The 25,239-nt window shown below is 42.7% G+C and overlaps 1 protein-coding gene across 1 annotated transcript; it reads left to right on the forward strand.

Annotated features, from left to right (window-relative positions):
• The first annotated feature begins 11,921 nt into the window (after positions 1 to 11,921).
• LOC147899714 (aspartic proteinase CDR1-like) lies at positions 11,922 to 14,257 on the forward strand. Its single transcript, XM_087378099.1, has one exon. The coding sequence runs from the start codon at positions 12,373 to 12,375 to the stop codon at positions 13,930 to 13,932; it is 1,560 nt and encodes a 519-aa protein (XP_087234225.1). The 5' UTR covers positions 11,922 to 12,372; the 3' UTR covers positions 13,933 to 14,257.
• The last annotated feature ends 10,982 nt before the right edge of the window (positions 14,258 to 25,239 follow it).

The raw sequence follows: 25,239 nt of genomic DNA on the forward strand, positions 1-25,239 counted from the left end.
TTGGAAACAATATGCCCTAGAAAATGAATCTTAGCCATGAAAAACTCACTCTTCTTGGTGAGCAACCTCTACTTCATGAGCAGCGAACACAATCTCGATATGCTCCCGATGCTCCTCCTCATCTTTTGAAAATACAATCATGTCATCAAAGAATGTACCCACGAAGGCTCTGTGGTCAAGATCGTGTCCATCATATGATTGAAGGTGGCAGGAGCATTAGTGAGTCCGAAAGGCATAACCAAAAACTTAAACAACCCAAAAGAAGTCCTGAACGTCGTCTTATGCACATCTTCTCAACGTATGCGAACCAGTTGGTACACAATCTTCAATTCAATGCGGCTAAAAACAGGTCCCCTCTTCAACCTATCCAGAATATCATCTATCCTAGGTATAGGGAAGCGATTCTTAATGGTAATCTTATTCAAGACACGATAATCAATACACATATGCCAAGAACCATCCTTCTTTTGAACCAACAAAACTGGAGAGCAATAAGGCGATGAACTTGGCTGAATCAGCCCCTTCTCCAAAAGTTCATTTACCTTACTCATGATCTCCTCCTGCTGCACCACATTAACTCTATAAGGTGGTCGATTAGGTGGACTACTGCCAGGTATGATGTCAATCCCATAGTCCTCTTCCTTTTTGGTGGAAGCTCATTAGGCAACTCATTAGAAAAGTAATATGAAAATTCAGTTAGAGAAACAGCCCTTTGCTTTTCCAAACGGGAAACAGCATACTCTTCATTTACAAGGGGTATCTCTCTAGCCAAAACCAGGTACACAAAAATATGAATTTTCATTACAGAATTAATGGCAAATGCCATTACAACTGGGACAGACTCGCCTTTTAATTTTGCATCAATTACATGGGTCTTTCCCTTATGCAAAACCGTAAATTTTCTCTTCTTGGCTTCGATCACCGCATCCCAATGATGCATCCATGGCATACCCAACAAAACGTCACAACCTGCACAAGTGGCATAATATAAAATTCTTCGCTGTCCATGAAAGACTGAATATGCAACTGCAACTTCCCTATGGTAGGTGTGACAGGAGTGGTGAACTCCGAGTTAGCCATGCCAACTTGAGAGCTTGGTCCCATCTCCTCAGCTCGAATGCCCAATCTCGCTGCCAACTCGAGAGAAATAAAATTGGCCTTTGCACTTGGATCAAAGAAAACAAGGGTTGTTTGATCTCGAACCTTACCCCAAGCTTTGCATAACTCGGTTTTCTCACCTTGGGGTTGCTCAGTGATGACATCAGGCATCAAGCCAGCATGGTCTTTTGTTTCTCCCCCTTCTAATCTACTTTGCTTGCCTCAGCCTTTTCCTCATTCCACAGAGCCTAAGAGTCAAAGATATCCCCAACTTCCAAGTCCAATAAAGCATCTGCTGCATTTGCAAAACAAACCAATCTACCTAGTAAGGTCCAAGCTCAACATCCACCCCTGCCATAGCCATTACCCCAGGTGGAAAATCCAATACCATAACGGTGCCTTCATCCTTCAATAATGTCACCAGAGGCACCTGTGGGAAAGACAAGAGCACCATGAGCAGCTATACCTACCACATAGACAGGGTCCCAACCCCTTCCTCTTCAAGGGGTCTGCTCCTTCATTGCAAGGGAAATCGTCGACCATGATAGTCACACAAGAACCTGCTCCTAGAAAGGGAGCAGAGAGGCAATAAACTGCTTCTTAAATGTCAGAGATATCCCCAACTTGGTCTCAATTGATTTAGGAGCCTTGGAGTAAGAGATATCCCCAACCTCGAAGTCCAACAAAGCATTCGCTTAGGTTGGCAAACAGCCCAATCTACCCAATAAGGTCCAAGCTCAACATCCATCCCTACCACAACCATTACCCCAAGTGTGAGGAGTACATATTATGTCTTCAGTACTAATAGTACTCTAGACAATGCTATCTATACAGTTAGATTTGTTAAGTATATTCTATGCACAGTACATACTATGTATTCACTATTTATAGCACTCTAAGCAACTGGCGTATCAGCAACATCCCCACAAAACATGAGGCATCGCCAAACTACACATAGCCAAATGAATGCCCTCTAATGTAGATCCAAAATTGAAACCCAACTTAGATTTAGGCTCATGTGACATTGAGTTAGAAACAGGTTAGGATATGAGAAGGAAAGCTTCTAGCATCAGAGAAGAGAAGATTGATTTGGCACGTGAAGACACAAGAAGACTCTAGCAAATCTGATTCTTATGAAAGAATAGTTTTTGAGGGGGTACGGAGATCAAGGAAACTCTAGAATGTGCCTACAATTGTAAACTATGGTTTGAAGATTTATCAATTTGACCAAGGAGCCAAGGTCCTTTGAAGAGGCAAAGGACAACTAGATTGGCAATGTGCAATGGAGGCAGTCCATTGAGTAGAATAAGACTTGGCATACAGTTTCAAGATTGTCCTAGTGTAAGGCCATAGGGACCAAATGGATAAACAAGATCAAGTATTAGTTTGATAAGACAGATGACAAGTATAAGGTCCCATTGGGCACAAACAAAAGGGCTAGAATATTAAATAACATTGACTCCCATAGTAGAAATGGAAATGATGTAGACAGTCATTGTATTGGCAGCTTAAGTAGAGTAGTCCATCTTCAAGGTGAGCCAACGAATGGGACCTAAGGAGGAGTTGTACTTGAAGCAAACACACAATTTCAAATCTAAAGTCACAAGATATGTAGATTTAGAAAAGGTACTATATGGGCTTACAAAGCTCCTATTTTGCAAGCACCAAATTGGGATCTAATATTCTATGTACATATTGATGATTCAAAGTTTGCAATAGGGTGTGTTGGCATAAGTAGGAGAGTATAATTTGGACTACCCCATATATTTTGCTAGTGGCATGGCCAACTGAATGACATGGAGACGAATTATACAACCACAGAAAAGAAGGATCTCACAATGGTCTATGCCATAAAGAAATTCTGCCACTAACATCACACGATAGATGCTTTTATTACTTGAATTTGATTTCACCATTGCAGTCCACAAGGGATGAATACACTTTATAGTAGATCACATGTCCAAGTGGAGAGTCCGCCACTAGCATTGACAATGATATCCTAGATGCCCCACTATTCCTTATCGACCTAATACTAGAATGGGCTCAAGAGGTAGGCAATTTTTTAGCCAATGGGTTTCCATAGGATAGGGCCCAAAAACTCATGAAGGATGCGACACTGTATCAAATATTTGGCTAATTATACCGAATGGGTAAGGATATCATAATGTGTTGCTACTCTTGTGAAGATGAATTTCTAGAGGTATTGGAAGAAACTCGCACGAGGGAATTTCACAGGAGATCTTACGCCCGCAAGGGACTACAAGCTGAATTATGGTGGCCTACTCTCTTTGCAGATGCAGCTGAATTTGCCAAGCGTTGCAACGCCTACCAAAGAACTGTTAGCAATCAACATCTCTTGATATCACCTAGAGAGATGGCCTTGCTTGTGGGTATGCCTACCTAGTGAGTGTGGCTAGCGTAAATGAGAGAGGGACTATGTTGTGGTTGTGCCTGCCCCACGTGACAATAGGTTTGTGTGGCTTTCTAGTGATTCTTCCTGGTTCATGCAGTGTCATAGTGGTTATGGAGGTTCCCAAGAGGGGTGTGGAGCAATGTGGGTAGATCTACCTTGGTGGCCTGCCATGGATGTGCTGCCCTAGATGGAGAAAGAAAGAAAGTTTATTAAAGTCTTCGAAAGACCGATGGGTCTATGAGAGCACAGGGTGGGCCCACCTACAGGTCAACCGCCTTGGCTTGTATAAGCTCCATCATAAGATGGGGGTTCAATGCCTTTATAGGGCAGTCTGCAACCGTACAAGTGGGTCAGACCATCTGGCCTAGTCGGCCCCCTATAGGCAAGTGGTCAGTGCCCTACTAGGCTGGCCAACTAGGGGGGGTTGGGCTATATATATGCCTCCCCCCTCCCTTCATTTCTCACTACAATCTAGTGCTTTGTGGAGCAGCATAGCTAGCCCTATTGTGCAACTCTAGGGTAGGGTGGTGGAGCAGTTCATCCACTCCTTTGTGCTGACAATCAGTGAGGTTTTTGAGCATTCGGTGGAGCTCTCAAGCAACCTGTTTGTGTAGAGGTTTCCCCCCAGTTCTAGCGGGGTTGTCTCTAGGGATCACTTGCAGTTCTCTTCTTCCTTTCTTTGTTGTCTCTCCTTATAAGTGTGGTGTGTGTGTGAGGCTCTCTCTCTCTCTCTCTCTCTCTCTCTCTCTCTCTCTCTCTCTCTCCGTTCATTTTTGCTGCACTTCTCACATGGTATTAGAGCCACGGTTGGCTTGAGACCCAAGGAGCAGAGGGAGTGTTGAGCCAACCCATAGAGAGGAGCTTTAGGGTGCTATTAAGAGGTGTCTTTGAGGAGAAGCATGTGCAAGGAGTGGAATTTTTGGGTGTCCAGTAAAGGGTGACTTTTAAGGGTGTTTTTAGATTAGAAAGGAGGTGTTCTTGAGGGACAGATAGCGAGGTGTTAAGGTACATTGTGCCGTTAGGCCCTTCTTCTTCCCCAGCCCTTTGTATTCTTCAACCCTTTATTCCCTTCTATCCCATCTATCTTCTCTTTCAATTCAGCTTCCTCTTCACCCCAACATGGCGACTTTGCCCGAGATGGCAGAGAACAAGAATAGAATTCTAGTGTTGCCCATGTTCCCAATTGATCGGTAGTTGGATGGGTTCAATTATGGCATCCGATGGATGATGATGGAGGTTGTGGTATGGATTTTTGGCTGTACTAACACAATGCCACTAGTTATCAAGTCTTCAATGACACCAAGGTGGCTCCCTACATCCAAGCCATGGGCCTACAACTAATAGCAGATTACCTCCCTTGCTACCGGAATCTCAAGATGCTAGCAAAGTTTGTGGACAACTTCAATGACACCATGAGCACTACTTCCTAAGAACACACAGATGGCAACGTGTGCAACTATCATTTTACAAAAAAAACCGTATGCTTGTCCTTTGGTATCCCAGTTTTTGGCATGCCATTTGTACAATTGCGCCAGATGGAATGGAGCTAGTCGAGTTCTCCATGAAGAAGAATAGGGGAAGTGTACCTATTGAGGCCAGCTAATATCCCACAATCACCAAGACCACTAGAGTGATGAACCTCATAGCTCAAGTTGCATTCATGGCGCATCACAATGTGATAAAGCCAAATATGATGTCTTGGCTATACCAACCTGAGCTCACCAATTGGGCTAAATACTTCTACAATGAGATCTGTTCTGCATGCAGCCACACCCAATATAAAATCGATTACCCAATGCTATTTATGCCAATCATGGTGCAGCTGTCCGAAGACCCACTGCCAAAAAATCCCTACTGTGATGCAGCAAAAGATGGCTCCTCTATGTCATCTGCAGCATCAACAAGGCCAACCCCCACAAAGACAATGGTGTCTCCAAAAAAAAAAAACTTATGGACAATCTAGCTGCCAACCCCAAGAATCCCAAGCCAAGGTCGAAAGCTAAAGGCGGCCGGTGAAGTGCTCCAAAATGTAGGAGATGAGGCATGACACTAGAAAAAGGGGAAATAGGGATAGAGCAACCCTGTCAAGACCATAGAGAAGCCATCAGTTCTAAAACTACTCTCATTGACCTCTCCCATGACCGAGGCCCTAGCTCTCCTTGGCATTCATTAGGTGCAGGCCAAGGAATTGAAGGTTGAGCTATCATCATTTCCACGATCGAGCTCCTCATCGTTGCTACCAGCAGATGGGGCAAAGCAAAGCAATAACAACAAAGAAAGAGGAAAAATAGCAACAACAACTGGCAGGCAACAGATGGGTAACTCAGATGGAGGCACTTGTCCATTGCACCTCCATCGACTACTCCTCTCTCGATGTAGCACGATGCTAGTGAAGCTCTGAATCCTCAAACTTTGCAACCATGCATCGATCGGCTGAGAATGGATATAGATCAGCGGTAAGAAGGGATGAAACTGTGCATGCGCCATCACCATAGTGATCAAAAGAAGTTGTGAGCTGAATGCAAAGAGAGCAAGGAAGGTGAAGGAAGCTGAAATAACTGATAGAATGATGAAGAAGACAAGGAATGCTATGGGCACATGCAGAATAGTGACAAAAGAGTGCATTCTTCATTGCCAATACCCCTCCTTGATGATAGGGCATTGCATGGCAACTAGGACAAGACCTTGCAGAACACGTCTGTAATCATGCATCTGACCACATACCAAACCTTTCATTTCACACTATTAGTTAAAGTGTCTGTTGGACCGTTCACCCATACTCATTTGTGCAAACACACCCTTTGGTTCCACTTGGAAATTCTAGCCCGGATAGAGACTTTTCCAACCAAAACCCTCCAAAGCAAAAAGTTCAGATTAAACAAGGAGGTAGATCTACCGAAAGAACTGAGAGGTATCTTTAAGCCTTTGAAGCACCCACTCTAGAAACATCTCTTCTGCTACATTGAGATCAAATTTTTGTACAATACTATCAATTGTGCTCCACTTCCTTACTCTTGGTGCATACCATATTTGATTGAAAGTGATGAGACCTTTATTGACCAAGCGTCTTACCATCCGGGGATGAGAACTAATGAGTGCTAGGCCATTTTCATAGGCCACTCTGTCAGCCATAAGGATCTTCCAAGCAAGGCATCCCCACGTAATGCTTTAATACCATTCCAATAGCACCCTTGGGCCTTTAGTTTCCAAATTTGCACCGATCTGGACAATAATTTTTTATTGCAGAACTTTGAAAATAGTATCCAATAAGAGGATATCTTGCCAAGGGAAGCTAGGAGAATTGAGACAAACCAAGTATTTAGCTATTTTGGACCATGACTGCGAAGAACCCATCTACAGCATCCATTTACCACAAAGGCATTCATTTTTAATACTAATGGGCATTAAACCCAGACCACCATTGGACTTAGCCTTTGACAATAAGTCCCAATTTATTGTGTGCCACCTTTTTTCCCATATAAAGTCTGCAATAGCCTTATCCACTTTCCTGAGATTTGACTTTGCAAAGGGCAACACTGATAGAACATAGACCAGCAAGTCTTAAGAATGTGTTTGGCTATAGTAATCCTGCCTAATAGAGCTATTACTTTCCCTAATCATGTAACAAGCTTGCCTTTGATATTCTAAAATGCCCAATCAAATTTTTGCTAAAGGAAACCCTGACTCCAAGCGGACAACCTAGATACCTAATTAACTATCCCTTGGGGATCCAACTGAAATGAAAATTCTGAGACCACCCAAGGGGATCATCCCAACCCAACCAGAGAGCAGTTATCTTTTCTTGATTTATTCTTGAGTCAGATAAGGCAAGCAAATTCCCCAAATACCTCCATAAATCTGCATATGTTAGCTTCCTTCCCAACTAAAAAGTTATTGTTATCATCAACAAAGAACTCATAATTCTCAGGAAGCCTAAGATCTCTGATAGCTCCACTGTTCAAGTGACAATCAATTTGAACCAGTAAGGGCTCTGTGATGAGGGCAAAGAGCAAAGGTGCCAGTGGGCATCCCTGCCTTATAGATCTCCTTAAAGAATTTTTTTGAAAGTGATATCCATTTATAGATTTTCTAGCCTAGGCATTAGAAAACAACTTCTTCACCAGAAAACAAAGGCTGCTACCAAACATAAGTGCCTACATAGTGTGAAGAACAAAGTACCGACTTACCCTATCATAAGCTTTAAGTCTAAAATGAGCATGACTATCTTCTCATTTCGGCACAGTGCATAGTCTATTGCTATTAGAGCATTCAGACGGCTTCGTGAATGTTCCTGCCTGCAACAAGACCAAGCTGCTTGAAGTGAATCCGTCTTGCCGAAATGAATTTAATTCTATTCACCAAGGCTTTGGCAATGATCTTATAAGTCGTGTTTAACATGTAGAGTGGTCTCCATTGATTGGGCTTGAGTCTATTATATCCCTTCGAGATTAAAAGGCTTTGGCAATGATCTTATAAGTCGTGTTTAACATGCAGAGTGGTCTCCATTGATTGGGCTTGAGTCTATTACACCCCTTCGAGATTAGAACCCCTGTGTTGATGTCCATTTAACTAAGCGCATCATTTGCTCTTTGCAAGTGTCCTAATAGTGTTGAAAGAACTCCACAGGGAACCTATCAGGTCCTGGTGTCTTCTCTTTGGCAATCTGCATCATCGTAAATTTTAATTCAGCTTCTGAGAACGGTCTCTGAAGCATCATTGCCTTGTGACTGAAAACCTTTCGAGGCATATGAGCTAAAAAGGTCCCAATTCTTGCTTCATTGTTATAAGAAATCAACACCAAAAAATTTGGATAAATGTCCTACAAACACCCTAGTTATATTCTCATCACCACTGACCGTGGACTCGTCTTCATCCTCAATCAAAGGGCTACATTCTTTTTGTCTTTTTTCTCTCACAGACCTAAAGAAGAAAGAGGATGGCTTGTCCCCTTCATCTAGCCACCATAACCTAGATTGAATACGGGTTACAGTCAGTCGTCTATGGTCTTGAGCTCTTCGAAATAGATCAACTAAGTTAAGCAATGTTGCTGCATAGGAGTCACATGGATTGTCTTGCAACGCCATAATTAGTGCCACTCTAGCACTACTTGCATTTGCTTCCACCATTCTATTCTTCCTGGCACTCTCTTTGCCAATTTCCTTGGCAACTTGCACAACGGCATGTAAGCATTTGCTCCAGGCATGCATTGGCTGACTAGTGAGGGCAGCCACTTTTTTCCACTTAGCAATGATACGGTTATCAAAGTACTCCCATCCAAAGTAGGACATATTGAACTTGAAAGGGGGCAACCCCCTACTCTTCATCTCGTCTTTCAAGAGATAAAAAAAGATGATAATTGAAAAGTAATCAGAAACATAAGTTTCTGTCAACACGTTTCCCTGGACCCGAGGCTTGATCCATCCCCCGGGAGAAGTAGATTCCACCAAGGTGAGCCACTCTCCAGGAATTGCCCACCTGCTTGTTGTGCCAAGTTAAGACCCTTAAACTACTTAAGTTTTCATAGCTTATCCAATCCACAAGCTCACATGACACTTCAAACTGATGCTAAGCCTCCCTTTCAGCCACCGAGATATCTGAAGCTTCATGAGAAAAATCATGTAAATTAGTAGTGTTGTTCCAATCTCCAAGTTCTCTAACGCTCCCAGAAATGGCACCACTGTGTAGAACTATTTGAGGCATACACTGGGACAACTACAAACTCAAACCCTTGAAATCGAAGCCCAACTAGAATAAACTCGCCTTTCGAGTCTTTATCCACAACATGCAAACAAAGCTCGTCGCTCACGAGCAGCGCAGAACCACCTTTCCCTGCATGAGGGTAATCGCTAACACACTGATAGCCTGCATGTGCAGACCTTCTACATTCCTTGGTCCAACCTTCAACTCTTGTATCACAAAAACTTTAGGGTTATGCCTACGAACCACACTCCTTATAGCTTGTTGCTTCCAATTTGCACATGCTCCCCTAATGTTCCAGGAGAGGAAGGCCATCTATGGCCCCCCTTCTATGGCCTTTGCTACATCGGGTCAATCATCATTGCAGTCTTCTTGCTCCATGTCCACTACCAATGGAGCGTGTTTAACAAAGGACAAGGGGCTCTTCCTGGCTCAGCTTTTGATGACTCTAAGGGAGTCAGATTTCTTTGGACCAGTCTCCCTTCCCAAATGCTCCTAAATGCTAAGATTTTCAGACTTCCTTCCTTGCAGAACCTCCTTGATTTTGTTGAAAACCTTGCTCCAAAAAACTGAGGTCTTGTCCGGAGGCTTTCGTTGAGGTGAGTCGCTGGGTGTCTCATCTTCTTGCATCTTTTTTGCTTGTCCTTCTCCCACCCACAAGAGAGCTTCTTTGTAGTGATGGTTGTAATGAGTGTACAGAAGGATAGGGAATGGGTTAGAGAGAAAGGAAAGTTCTTAGTGCATCATGAGTAGTTGGTAGGAAAATTTCCAATTAGAAACTTTGAATGTGGTTCATTCACTCCTATCAAGTGCCTAAGAGCTGGTCCCCATGGACCAATGGACCAGAGAAACTGGGGACCTTAGCTTGAAATCTTTGAGAGATGATTTGCCTCCAAATTGTAGCTTTTTCAAATTCTAGGCTGGACTCGTCCTCCTATGAAGCTTTGTTGGCATCTGCTGCTGCTGCACATCCCAAAAATGGAGCATAAGTCTCACTGGCATCTCGCTACCTGCTCCTGCAAGCCCCGAAAAGGGAACGAGACTCTCGGGATATGAATTTTTGCATGCCAGCGGCACCCCTGAAGTGGACGAACATATTCTTCTAGAGAGCTTTGAATTTCACGGCATGGGTTGAGTGCCATAGCAAAAATGTATGGTGGGGTTCATACCATATGAGATTGAAGGGATTTTTATAAGGAGCTAAAGCAATGATAATTTATCCATGTGATGATTATTTACCTTTAAGGTCATGATTATTACCATGGGTGAATAGAATGGTGGTTGGGAGGAAAGGCCAGATTTACACAGTGAATGATTAAGCATCCATAGACCCTTGCATGACTTTATGGAGGAGGTAATGATGATAATGATAGTATTAAGTTGGTTGGATGTTTGATATGACCTATGGGACCAAAATAGAAGTATGTGAGGAGTAGTGAACTAACAAAGAGAGAGGGAGCCAATAGGGGCGAGAGTTCGGGCCAGTTCATACCATGAACTATGAGAGAGAAAGAAAGAAACATAGAAAGAAAGAAAGTTATCGCTGCCTTCAAAGGAGGTAAGGGTCTATGAGAGTAGAAAGACAAGATAGCCTATAATGGAGAGAGAGAGAGAGAGAGAGAGAGAGAGAGAGAGAGAGAGAGAGAGCGAGCTTTGCATGCGTGGAGGATGAAAGGAACATTTTGACGTAGGTGAGAGTGTGTTGACGAGGTTGCTACCAACACGAAGGATGGGCACATGGGTGTGCTGTGAAGTAGTGTGGGAAGGGGGGGGGGTAGTGTTTGAAAGGGAAGCAGGCCTGGTCGCGTTGAAACTTTTGAAAGCGCGTGGGGTGGGGTTTTTTGAGGGGTTGGATGAGCTCTCTGCTTCTTCTTCTTCTTCTATCTTCTACTAGTCTTCTAGCAGTAATAACTGTACGCTCTTCTAAGGCTTCTTCACAGCTGTCGTAGCTTCCCCGCATTCACTTGCTTCAAGCTTCCCCAGCTACTCCGTCTCTATCTCTTTATATTCAAACTAATCACACCTTCTCGGATTGCCTTCATTTCTCTCTATTAGTAATTGCATCAAGGTTTTTTACGTACACTTTTATCGGCTACGTAAAGCTTTTTCATCACCATGCTCAGTAGGGCGGGCACACTTGCCTGTTGACATTTTCTTCTCATTAGCCGGAACAAAAGTAACAAACAACCCAGAGAAGACAACGACCTTGATGAATTTTCCTACGACACGTTACCCTTTAATATTATCTTGTAGCGTGTTCTTATCATCACCTCCCTTCGATTTTTTGCAAATGGGCGACCGTTGGATCGCTCTATTCGTTGCGCATCGTACCGCTTTGTCACCAACAAACATATCATAATCATATACTCCGATGTAGAACCCCGAATCCCCGTGGTTTCAGTTTGTGTATCCCAAAAACACTAGGCCTCTTCCTAGTCCAGCTGTGTTATAGATTTGCTCGTTCTGGTTGGTTCCCTTGTTTTTCGTTGAAGTCAAGGTGATGCTTTGCAGGTAATAATATTAACATTATACAGGTTACTTTAAGAGAAAACAAACATGCCCAAATTCAAATTATCTTCTGTAGCTCTCTTAATAAAATCTGTTTGTAAAGAAAGAAGTATATGATACAGACACGTGTGTATCTCCTCGCCCGAGGGGGAGCATATAGTGTGCACCGCATTAGCTTATTGAAAGTGCGTACTTGGGGCTGACACCCACGAGAGCTGTTAACTTTGTTGGAAGGTTCCCTCGGTTTGCAGGACGACAGTTCACGCTGGACACTGCACAGTCACTCGCCGTGTTGTTGTTCAATTGTTGCATCCAGCTTGCACCACCAGCTTATCCTTAACGTGCACTCGCTGGACTTTCCCTCCGTCGATCCCATCCTCCTTGTTGTGGTTCCCGGACACCTGCTCAATATCAAGCTCACTTATTGAGCTTGTTCTGTCGGTGTACCTTGCAAATACCGGCTCACTTTTGTTGGTTTCTTACATCACCGCCCTCCACTCCACAGCACCCTCTTCGTTCTTATCGTCCATCTTGTTGTCTGATACTTCCCGACCTGCCAACCACTTGTTGTAACTCGATTTTGTTTTTCCATCTTGTTTTCCTAGCAGTACTTACTTCTTTCTGCCCCTCTCCTCAGCTGCTCAGCTTGCAGCCTGATGTTCAATCTCAAGCAGCTCCTTGCTCCTGGTCTCCATGGCAGGCCGCCCAAAGAATATCCCGTTGCTTTGCTACTCTCCTTGCAACTCGCTCTGTTTATATGCTTGACGGCTACGGCATGTCCCTCGAATATTGACGGAGTTAATTGTCTCACGGGCTCAGCACTAGAGCAGCAACGATCTCGTCTTCGTCAGAGTGAAGAGACGGATAGCGCGATACGGGATGGAATCCGCAGCGGCCAGCGGCAGCCTTTCCAACTAAACCTTGAACGCCAGGCTTTCGATGATCGCATCGACGCTCTCGCGAATGCCGTTCACTCGGGCAGAATACGCATGGACAGAGTGATAACAACTCTAAAAAGGAGATCAATGCGGTCCTTGCAGTCGACTCTTGCTGCTGGTCCTCCCAATTCGTCGGTGGTTCGTGGGGCGGAACTCGCCAGCCTTGTTATCTCAGGTTCCTCCGTGGGTGCAGGTGAATACTTTGCCAGTCTCTCCGTGGGAACCCCTCCTCAGAAGATTTACCTCATAGCCGACACCGGGAGTGATCTTACTTGGGTGAAATGTTTTCGTTGCGTCGGCCAATGTTCCACAACGAACCAAAGTTTCAATCCTGCGAGTTCTTCATCCTTCAACCCCGTATCCTGCTTATCTTCTGAATGCTCAACATTTTTCTTCCCTCCAGCTTGTTATGGACTATCCAGGCATTGCAAGTTTGCCTATGGATACACAGATCAGTCATTCGCCACTGGCTCTCTCGCGTTCGAATCAATTACGCTGGGATCGAGCTCCGGGAACGATGTAAAGGTCGAAAATTTGTTGGTGGGTTGTGGGAGGCAATATGCTGGGCCGAATTTCGAGAAATCAGGAGGTGTATTAGGCCTGGGACAAGGGCCGCTTTCGCTGTCATCTCAGTTATCTGATCAATCTTATGCAAACAAATTCTCCTACTGCCTTGCGGATTTCTTTGGACCGTCTTGGATTAGCGGTTCGCTGGCTTTTGGTGAAACGTCGTATCAAACGCCGCTACAGTACACGCCCTTGTTACAGAATCCGTTCGCACAGACTTTCTACTACGTGGGTGTCGAGGAGATCAAGGTTGGAGGAACTCCGCTATCTATTCCTGCTGCTGTGTGGGAGATTGATGCCCAAGGAAACGGAGGGACCATAGTCGATTCTGGAACGACCCTCGCCCAGTTTGCACAGCCAGCATATGAGGTTATCCGCGCTGCCTTCCTACAGTCTGTACAATATCCTTTAATAGATCCTGTTGCGGGTCTGGATTTGTGTTACAACGTTACTGGCATTGCGGACCTCCACTTCCCGGAGTTTTCAATGACTCTTGGAGGGAACTTGATCTTCCAGCCTCCTCAAGACAACTATTTTACAGAGGCGACCACTGGCACCAAATGTTTGGCCATGCAAGAGGTGCCCGCCCCTGGCTTCTCCGTCATTGGTAATCTGATGCAGCAGAATTACCACGTCGAATTCGATAGAGTTAATAATCGCCTGGGCTTAGCTCCTGTTGATTGCTCCAAGTTCCATAATTCTGCACATTGAGACGACAAACGAGTGACTGGTCTGTGATGCGATCTGCCGAATTTGGCGATGTGTTTCATCGTTGGGTTACTGAAATGATGATGAAATGTAGGTAGTGCAAGGCTGCATGGTTCCTGCAACCAAGAGCCTTGCAATCGTGGAATTTGTAGCCGTGTGTATTTTCCTAAGCTTTCAAGGATTCCAAGAGAGAAGCTCCGCACAGCAGGTGCGGAAGGACATCCTTTGTAATTCTGCTGGACGATTTGAAGCAAGAATTTGACACTCTAGCATGGAGTACGTCGACCGGGGAGGTGTTTTACTCAGTTCTCTCTCTTAGTTTAGTCTCTAGTTGCATCAATGGTGAGATGAGCAATTCATCATAGCTTCATCGCTTAGAAGGTATGCATTGTGCTACATGTCATCATCATCTCTCTTGCTCTTTATAGGCAAAATTCTCTACTATCTTAGTATTCGTTCATAGAATTCAACATGTGTGTGACATTCATAGTTTTATTAACTTCCTAAAGGGATGTAAGAAGTTTGGGAGTTATGTCTAGACGTTGTCAGGAGGGGATCCTTGTATGTAACCCACAAGGTTTCACCTTAACCCTAGTAGCATATTGGCCGTCCGTGAGATGCGAACGGCATTTGGAGGTTGTTCGGCTCATAGTTGCCGAGATATGAGGTCCGGCTTATAGTATGAGGATCTTACAAGGTTTCAGGATTATAGTACAGTCATCATTGGTAAAGATTCATGAATGAGTCCTTTCCAGCTTTACTACAGTATCAGTATCCCATCTCTCTTAGTTTTGAATCTATTATAATACAAAGCAGTGTAGGCTACAAGTAGTGTACCCGCTAGTTGTCAGCCTAATCTTGTTTATGGTCTTTGGCTTGGCCACCCTTTTTGAATTCAAGTAAGTTTTTTATTGATTTTTGGGCTAGCCCCTTCATAAGTGTGGTATGCTCTTGTCCTATTGATGGACTAAAAGGGGAAGGTTTGATAATGTGGACATTGAAGTTTACTCATGTGTTAGTCTTTCTTTATCTTGTTCGCAACAAGCTCTTGTAAGTGTACTAGCTCACTTTGTTTATCAACTTGAATACTTTCTTATAGTCTCAAATTTTAGACTTTAACTTCAATCCATAAGGATGAAGTAGAACTCTAAAATCCCTTGTTCTATATCGTAGGTTGTAAATTTAAAAATCCTAAATGCATGCCAATTGGTGTGTCTCCCCCTTTTTGGAATGGTTTTTTCAGTTGCTCTCTCTCTCTCTCTCTCTCTCTCTCTCTCTTTGGGGTATGACCTTAGGTTGCCATTCATCTAACTTAATTACATTCTTGATTATTTTTATTCTTAATAATGGGTTTCGAGAGTTTAAGCCTCTCCATGCAAGCTATAAGAATGCCAAAATAACTATTTAAATTATTATACATGTTAAGCTTTGTTATACACTTCAAATTTCTCATCGAGCCAGGGTATTACACAAGTGTCAAGTTGGTGAAGGAAGAAAAGAGTTTTTAACCTTATAGATGGAAGTAGAAGGTTGTGCATGATTGCCATGAGGATGTGTAGACTCTAAATCATGTAACACAAGATGTAAAATAATCAAGAAAAATCATTTTGATTCAAGGACATTCTTTAATAAAAGTGAAATTCTTTTGATTGAGGGATATGCATGCTATATACACATGATAGCAGTAAATAGATTGTATCAAAGCTGATTAATTTGTGTCAATGTTATAGAGGAGACTTTTTTAACCTAAAAACAGGGGAGGGAAAGTTAAAAGATTACATTTAAATATTTGTGACACCTATTGAAGGGGTGTAGGATGTCAAAAAGTTACATTTAATATAGTGGCTTGTTCACTATATTTGGACTTTGTCACTTCCATAGTTTGGGATAGACTATACAAAAAAAAATTATATGTGTACTTCAAGATAGAAATATGAAAATTCCTCTTTTGAAAAAAAACTTCATAGTATAGGCACCCTTAAGTTAGAAGTCCTTAGATCATATCAAGTCAAAATGAAAAATTTGGTAAGGACATGCTACAAGGATACTAATGCAACAAAGTCTTTGATGCCTTGGTAGCATGTGGAAGAGATATATGCATGGCAAGGGAACATGAATGCACAAGGGTTGATGAACGATAAATGGACAAAGACTCAAAATGTGGAAAAGAAGAGCTTTTTGATTATGGAATGTGAGTATACTAAGATAGAAATGATTCCTTCAAACAAGCAATGCATGGTTAATATGAAATTAGATAATGGTGGAGTTGGATATCGTTGATGTTTATGGCTAGAAAGGTGGATTTATGGAAGATACTACAAGGTATTTGTTGGTTTTCAATGGAACTACTGACAGAAATTACACTTTTTTTGCGGATACAAAGCGTAGGTAAATTGTCGGTATTAGTGTCAATAAATGTCCATCAATACTAGTGTCAGTATATACTGACACTGGTAAAGCATTAGTATTTAGTGTTGGTATATAATAACACAACACATAAGCTTTTAAATTTTTTATGGAGCAAAAATAGGGCTTGTTTTAGCCCCATTTTGTCCCACTATTATATGTATTTTATTAGATGGTAACATGCCATCCGAGGTAGGAATGTGCAAAATTGCCTAACACTCTCAAATCATGTCTTATTACCAAAATTCCCTTTCGAAGAGGGTAGTACAAAATTTGAAGATGAGATATGTAAAATGGCAAAATTATCGCAGGTATGCCAAATACAAGGTAAACTACTACGTATCCTCCTCTGAACCACTTGACACATCATCTGTATCACTTGACTTGTCTCTACCTCAGGTTGATCCCTCGGCCTCTCCTCTTCTACCATATCCCTTACCCTCCTCTCTCTCCCCCACGTCCCCACCTACAAGCTCCTCCTCTTCTGCATCACATGGGGTTTACACATGGCCACCCTAAGACTGAAAGAATTTAAAAAATTAATATTACATCTTAATTGTAAAATCAATGGTACAATCAAACATGCTTGAGAACAATGATGATTCGAGTAGACTCACATGATGACCGACCACCGTAGCCTAATTGATGTTGTATCCTTGATGCTCTAGCTATTTGAAAAATGTCCTTGCTCACACCCTTCGTGCATATCTGTACTCCTCGTCTGTAGGACGATGATGAATCACAGATTCCTATGGACCCAAATTAAGAGAGTTAGGTGAAGTGCCATATATGGGTAGTTTAACAAATAGAACAATAAATTATAAGAGAAATAGACTTACCACCCATGCCTTGTAGCTTGCCCTTCCGTCACTCCCGAGGTGCAAAGCGCCTATGCGTAAGACATCTCCTCACCACCCTCTTTTGATTTGAAAACTTGTCCAGCAATTCTTTGAGCTCTTTCTTGGCAAGCTTCCAATCTTCTTTGTATGCCCACGAAGGCCTTCTCTGTCAAGCCTTCATTCTATCTCTTATCTCCAACCTACGATGTCGGAGTAACGAGGCCCATGCGAGTTTTTGTGTAATCGTTATTAAACTCGTATCCTAGGGGGTTTGGAAACCTCTCCTTGAGTGCCGCTATGATAGCATTCTTTGCTGTCTCATCCTATGTGCATCAGTCTATGAATATAGCCCTGGGAAATATGAGGTCATCAGGTGCCTTGTATAAGTGATGACTTTTTTCCCCTTCTTATCCTCAATAATCTCTCGCATCTCATTGATATTGTATGAAAGATCCTCACGTGCGAGAAACTCTGGTATGAAAGGAATGCTAGAGGGAGTGGCGGTGGAGTGGTGGCGGAGCAATCGGGGGTGGAGCCAGGTGTGGTGGAGCGAGTGGGGGCACGAGGCCAGTCATCACAAGTTGTGCCTCATTGTGGGTGGGGAGGTGGGAATGTACAGACTCTACATTTGCACTCGCACCACCACCACAACAAGAGCCCCTGCTACTCTTGCTAATGGCAAGGGGTATAGATAGGGGTGGTGGAGCGAGGGGTGGAAGAGCGGTCGACGACAGGGGTGGAGAAGGGACCAGTGGCAAGCTATGTCGTCTCATCTGTATTTGCAACTGCACCTCCACTACAACAACTACCCTTCTTACTCTTCCTAAAGGCACGCTGCCACCCCCCAGGTGAAGATGCCTGACTAAATGTGGAAGGCGACCCGTGTCAGGTAGGCAATGCTGATGCTCCAACACTAGGGAGACTCAATGCACTAGGAGAGGCACGAGATGAGGCAATCCAAAACTAGATAAGAGATTGATATCTGTGCAGGTCAACTAGGCTCATCTACGCTACAAGAGAAAGAGAGCAAAAAAGAGGTAGAGAGAAACAGATAAGAGATGAAAAGAAGAAAGAAGAAAGGAAGAAAGAGAGAAAGAGAGTACGAGGAAGAGAAAAAAGAGAGGAAAAGTGACGAAGATAGAAAGAGAGGAAGATGCGAAAAGAAGAGAGTAGAAAAGAGGAAGTACTAATATAAGGTATATGAAGTAGAAGAAAGAAAGAAAGGAAAGAAAAGAAAGAAGGAAAAGAGAGCAAGAGAGAAAGAAGAAGAGAGAAAGAGAGGAAACCAAAGAAAGAGAGAAGAATGAAAGAATGAAAGAAAGAAGAATGAAGAATGAAAGAATGAAAGGAAGAGAAAAGAGAGAAAGAGAGAAAGAGAGAAAGAGGAAGAGACAAAGAGAGAAAGAGACAGAAAGAAGAGAGGTAGAAGAAAGAAGAAAGAGAGGAGAAGAGAGAAGGCGAGAAAGAAAGAAGAAGGGAAGAGAATAGGTAAGAGAGAAGGAAGATGGGAAAAGAGAGCAAGTGACAGGTAAAGAGGAAGAAAGAAAGAGAGAACAGAGAGAAAGAGAGAAAGATGAAGAGAGAAAAGAGAGGAAGAGAGAAAGAGACGAAAAGAGAGAAAGAGAGGAAAAGAGAGGAAAGAGAGGAAAGAGAGAAAGAGGAAGAGAGCAAAGAGAGGAAAGAGAGAAAGAGAGAAAGAGAGAAAGAGGAAGAGGGAAAAGAGCGGAAGAGAGAAAGAGAGGAAAAGAGAGGAAAGAGAGAAAGAGAGGAAAAGAGAGGAAAGAGAGAAAGAGAGAAAAGAGAGAAAGAGAGAAAGAGAGGGAAAGACAAAAAGAGAAAAAGAGGAAGAGGAAGAGAGAAAAGAGAGGAAGAGAGGAAGAGGGAAGAGAGAGAGAGAGAGAGAGAGAGAGAGAGAGAGAAAGAGAGGAAGAGCGAGAGAAAGAGAGAAACAGAGGGGACAAGAATGAAGAGACATAGGGGTCCTATGCCCATCACATTTGCTAGTGCTTAAGGCGCTTGCAAATGGCCATTGCAACATAAAATAAAATAAGAAGAGTGAAAAACAAAAGTTCCTTACCTGGAGCTGAAGAATGAGAGTCGACCTTGTAGTGTAAGAGAGAGGTTTTGAATGGCTCCCCTATAAAACAAAGTAACCACCTCATTTTAAAAAAAAACCAACGAGTGAAGCAAGAACTAGTGAGAGCAACAAAATGAGGGAATGAAGCAACTTTGTAACGGAAGCCCTGCTACAAGGAAGAAACTAGAGAAAAAGAGACAACAAACAACCAAAACCAGAGGTACGGTTATTTAGCACATCTTGCTATTCCTTACGGTTCTTCAGTTAAAACTGATCACTAAGCAAGGAACAGATGAACATAAAGCAAAGCTTGTATTCTATAGATTACAACGAGGACTACATCTCGAATGGACAACACAGCATATCAACTCGCAACCGAGCCATGGACTCCATATAGAGAGGTAAGTAGATGACACCACTAGTAGCCCGTTCATTGTGACAAAATCAAATGAGGAAAAACCTCCAACAATTGTGCCAAGATCATAGCAAAGTCTGACACCAACTCGTTCTTCTAGGCATTCCATGTGCACAAGCATGCCACTTGGCAATAGTTCTACTAGCCCCCCTTAAATTTGACCCCTTCAAATCTTGGTCTCCAACACCCCCCTCAAGCTTAGGATGGGCAATATGACCTTCTGCATGAAAATGCTCCTACCAATACAATCTCAAAGGACCCAAACAAATGGGTCATGAACCCAAATTAATAGTTGGACTAGAGCATAAGCAAGAAGATTACTCACAAAGAATAGCAAGATCTCACAAAAGGCTTTCTGCTAAAAAATACACAACCAATCCATAAGCCAAGTTAAATGACGAGAACTAGACTAACAGGTCTAGCTCAACCTCCTAATTGTGACATGTTCCAAGACATACCTAATCGATAGACCTAATGGTGATACAACATGCCTCAACCCTACATGGTGTTTTTGGCTCACAAGATGGATCACTTTATGGACCAAAACACAACCTACACTATGTGCTACTATACCAGCATGCACTTAGAAGGCAAACTTGTCATAGTCTACATCGCCACCCTCGATGACACACAGATCAACCATCTCCTCAGTGATTGCATGCATACTGTCTTTGCCACTAGTAGACATGATTTCTTTGTTTTCCTTGGCCAACGCTTCCTTCTTCCGATAGCAGTAAGCCTGATTTACCACAATAGGTGCATTTCAAGTCACTCTTCTTCACTGCCTTTACTTTCTTGGCCATATATGCGCTCTCTCTGAACCCAAACTCCGTTTCTGATGTTGCTCATCATTCAAAAGAGTAGCTACGATCTCATTCACTATCATCTCACCGTTCACATGAAGAATCTTCATGATACTATTGTAGGAAGAGGAAAGACTAGATAAGAGCATTGCTTTTATATCATCATCTTTGACTTTAACATGGAGATCCAGTAACTTCCTCAAGATGGCTTTCATCCTACTCATGCTTCGAGAGTCGTGTTCTCCTCCATCCTGCTGAGACCAAAAAATTATTGCTTTAACAATACCTTTGAGTGTCTCAACCCTACACTAAACATTGTCACTATGGCAATCCAATTCTCTACTACACTAACTGTCAGGTCGAGATAGTGATGATATCGAGCACCTAGCACCCTATTGATGATTCCAAGACCCCTTTGATTACGACTTTCCCATTTCAAGTTGCTACTATTTGAGTCTTCCTTCTCGCTCTAGAAACTGCGGTCCATAGCCCCTTCTCCATAAGATAGAGTTGTACCATAAGTTGCCATGCAGGGAAATTTGCACCCGTGAAGGTAGTTAACTTTATAGCTTCTCCCTTTGATTCCATTTCCTGACCTCTGCATGGATGCCGAGCAAATATTTAGATCCTAGTAGAAAATACGTACATGCAATTGAGTTTCTCTCCACAAATCCCAAATGGAGGCTTTGATACCGATATACTGATAAATACGTAAGCTTATCCAGATATGTATTTTCCTATTTTTCATATAGTTATGGTGGTTAGTTTTAGAGGGGTATACCAACTGTCAGGTGTATCTCGTCCAATCGACATGTGTGAGATGTGAGATGTGTGAGAGAGATGTAATGGTTATAGAGAATTCTGATGAATGGATATGACTATTTTCTCTAAGATTTCTATTCACTTGTTTACAAAACTACCATTCATTATTATGTAATTCTATAATTATCTGTGTTGTATTCCAATGGTATTGTTTTTTGCAATATGTATTTTTTCACCAATGCTGTCAACATGATGTACATTTGGTATACGGTTATGACCTGTTCATTAATTTTCCTCTTCTTTCTACGAGATTAGATCCTTAGGAATTCCTATTTGGAATACATTTGAGGGTTCCACATGAATCCCAAAACATTGGTGATCCTGCCCTATTAAGTTAGAGACCCAAGTTTCCAACAATGATGCTGATATTGGGGCTAGAAAATGATGGTTAACCATCAAAGTTATGTTTGCAGAAGCATTTTGCCGATGGGTTTGGTGAAGGTCGATACATAATTCAAGGGTAGTCAAAGAATTGGATCATGAAGTCACTAATGATTGTGTTTTAATATCCATGGATAAGATTTGATGCTGTTTGGCATTGGAATCATCCGAAATGCATAAAGGTGGAATGGAAAGTGAGAAGCGAGTGTCTGCATGTCAAACTTTGTAGACTAATCAGTACCATTGCTTCGCATACTAGATTAGGAGGCAGCACCTACACGAGCAGAATGTAGATCCATGAGCCATTGAGCAAGAAGTAAATGCAAACGAGATGCAAAGAAAACCTCAAGGGTGGATGGGACCATCCCAATGGCATCTCAGGATGACATCGATATGGCTATGTCGAGAGAGCTATTGCAGCATGATTTGGATTTTTCATTCGTAATCAGAACACATCCTTGCCTAAGTGGCAAACCAACTGTCAACTGCAGTACAACCCACTTCAAGTCAGAGGATTTGGACAAAAGAATCCAACTAGGGTGTTAACTCTGTGTCAACGTGGACTCAAGTAGCACGGAATGTGGAGTAGCAGCAGTAAAGCTCTGCTTGTACTTGAATAAGGCTAGGAATAATCTGTCTTAGGAATCTAACATGCATGTTCTACATGCAAGTCCTACATCCAATTCCTACATGCAAGTTCTACATATGATTCCTATATGCATGTTCTACATGGAGTTGCTGCATGCAACTTCTACATGTGCATCCTAGATGCAAGTTCTACATGTAAAGAGAGAAAGTCTTACAATTTCAACATGCAGAGAGAGAAGCTCTCCAACTTGTATAAATACCCCATGATGAATTAAAGCCCACTCTCTTTGGGGCACTGTGTTGAGTTCCATTTTGGTGTTCTATGCAATTGCCTCTAAGTGTCCATGCTCCCTTGCACTCCACATCCAAAAGCATGTCCTAACTTTGTCTCCTTCTCCCCTCTCCTCCAACCTTGAAACTCCTACTCTCCCTCTCCTCCTCCTTTTCTCTCTCCTCCACCCCCATGCTCTTACACCTTCCCTCTCTCCCGCTCCTATGCTTTCCCTAAATCCTTACCCTAAACCACCTCCTTCCCTCCCACTCCCCCTAGAACCTCCTTCTAAACCTGAACCCCTTCTGAACCTTGAAACTTCTTCTCAATCTTAAACCTCCTTCTGAACCCTAAAACTCTTTCTAGACCTTAAAACCCCCAATGCAGGTGAAAGACCTCATTATCCCAATCATGTTGATGAACGTTCCTTTTACACAAGCATGCACAATGTTTGCCTCCCATACTTGAGCCTACATCTCTCACTGGAATATGACTCAAGGTCCTAAGCTATAGTTGTATTACAAACGACAACAATTATATATCTCTAGGTGACAAAAGCCTTGAAACCTTGAACATCCTACTCATCCAGTGGAAGTCATGGGAAAGAGCTAACATTTGGTGCCATTGCTAGGGAGACTGTGACATCTTAAGTAAAAAGGATACATATGCAAGTATGTGTGAAAGACAAACCACTACAAACTATCACAAACGTATCACTCAAGGGCTAGGAGAGTTAAAAAAAATTCCACCTCTAGCTAAGAATCCCAAGCAGAAACCTTACTAGCTTAAGAAATTTTATATTTCTTTTCAAAAAATCCACTTAAAGAATAAATAAGGCCATCAAATCGACACCAAGGTGTAGAGCTCAAAGTTTTGGACATTTCTTCTTTTTACAAAAAAGTGATTTGAGATAACCATGGAAACTTATGTGAATGGGAAGGTTTTAGGGTTTAACCTTAACCCTAAACCCCTCCCACCTCCATTCCTATAAAAACCCTCTCCACCCCCTCAATATCTTCCTCCACATCTATCCTCCATCCTCTTTTGAATTTCGAGCCCCATGCAGGACCCTCCCCTCTCTCCATCGAATGCCATCCTGCTCCCATCCTCATCGTTGAGTTTGTGATGACCTAGCCATCCACCCACTGTCTATTGTTGTCCTTAATAATTTTGATACATCAACAAAGATTTTGGAGAATGTTGAAGGTGATCATCTCCCCCTCCCTTCCAAATTCCGTCAAGTTTTCAGTCACCCCCCTCCTCCCCAACCACCCCCACTCCCCTTGCCCCCACCTCTTCCCCTCCCTCCCCCCCACCCCCTTTACCACCATCCCACCCCTTGCCCCCCTCTCCACCACCACCAACAAACCTTCTTTCCCCCCCTCCACCAACCCCCCTGTCCCCTCCACACCCCCCCTTTCACACACCCCCCCTCCACCACCACCACCCCTTTTTCTTTCACCCCCCCCCCCCCCACTTCCTCTCTATCCACCATGGTTGTAAGACACGTTAAGACACGACATGTTAGACATGCTTCAGACACGAGTGTCTAAATTGTCTTAAAGATAAGATACGTAAGACACACCATTGTGATTATAATAATAAATATTTAATTAATATATGTATAAGTATACAAATGTATAACTTGTGAGCTAACTCGCTGCTAGATTCTAGAAGTACAATAAGCTACACTTAAACAATGCAAGAAGTAACAAGGCACTTGTACAATGTAGTTAAGAGTCAAGACTCATCACTCAAGACTTAAAACTTAAAGTTAACATTCGCGACTTAAGAGCTCGCAAGTTTTGAGTACTTAAAGGTTTAAACGGACAATTGAATCTTGTCACATGTGACATGAATGAAATATGCATCTCGATACATATAATTGAAAGGAAATGTTCGACTCTCGAGACTCAAATCTCTGAAGATTCAATCCGAATCTACGAGGTCACTGCCACTACTAGATCTAAATCACCATCGATGATAGCATGGCTAAGTCAAACTCAATGTTGTTGTTACCCCCCACCCACCCTTTTTTTTTTTTTAAAACACGAGTGTCTTAAGGTAAGACACGTGTCTTAAGGTAAGACACGTGTCTTAAGTGTCTTATGATAAGACACAAGTGTCTTAACAGCCATGCTGTCTACCACCCCTCCCCCCCCTTCCCCCCCCTCCTCTCTCATCCCTCTCTCTCTTTCTCCCATCTTCAATGTCTACCTGCTACCACATGAGCAGCATTGAATGTCTCGTAACTGCTTATCTTTGTGAATCTTCTTTTTTTGACCGACAATGAACCAAGCCGTCCAGCATTTGTCATTTGTGCGTGGTTCACATTTGGCAATCAAGTGCTTCATTCAGCCTAGATATGTGCGCACTTCTTCTCTATAGCCTTGTTTGATCTTGCCTAGTTTGAGAGCCGAGTCATCTTGAAGGCGTTCAGTTTAGAATCATCACTTGAATTGACTTGAAAGGAAGGCCGATGTGGTGCCTTCCTCTACCAGAAGATCTAAGTACCATTTGGAGGCTTCATCAACCAATGTCTTAGGGAACTAAGCAGCTTTGGTCTCATTAGATTGATTACCTCTCGCTCTATAAGTGGCATCAAAGAGTTGAATAAACCTCTCTAGATCACCTCGGCCATTGTACTTTGGAAGTTTAAGCTTTCCCAACGGTCTTCTTCCATTATTGTTGAAGTTTGGGTCGTTGAA

The sequence above is a fragment of the Dipteris shenzhenensis genome, chromosome 8, assembly GCF_047967505.1.
Source record: "Dipteris shenzhenensis isolate YYH24624 ecotype China chromosome 8, Dip_SZ_1.0, whole genome shotgun sequence".
NCBI classification, from domain to species: Eukaryota; Viridiplantae; Streptophyta; class Polypodiopsida; order Gleicheniales; family Dipteridaceae; genus Dipteris; species Dipteris shenzhenensis.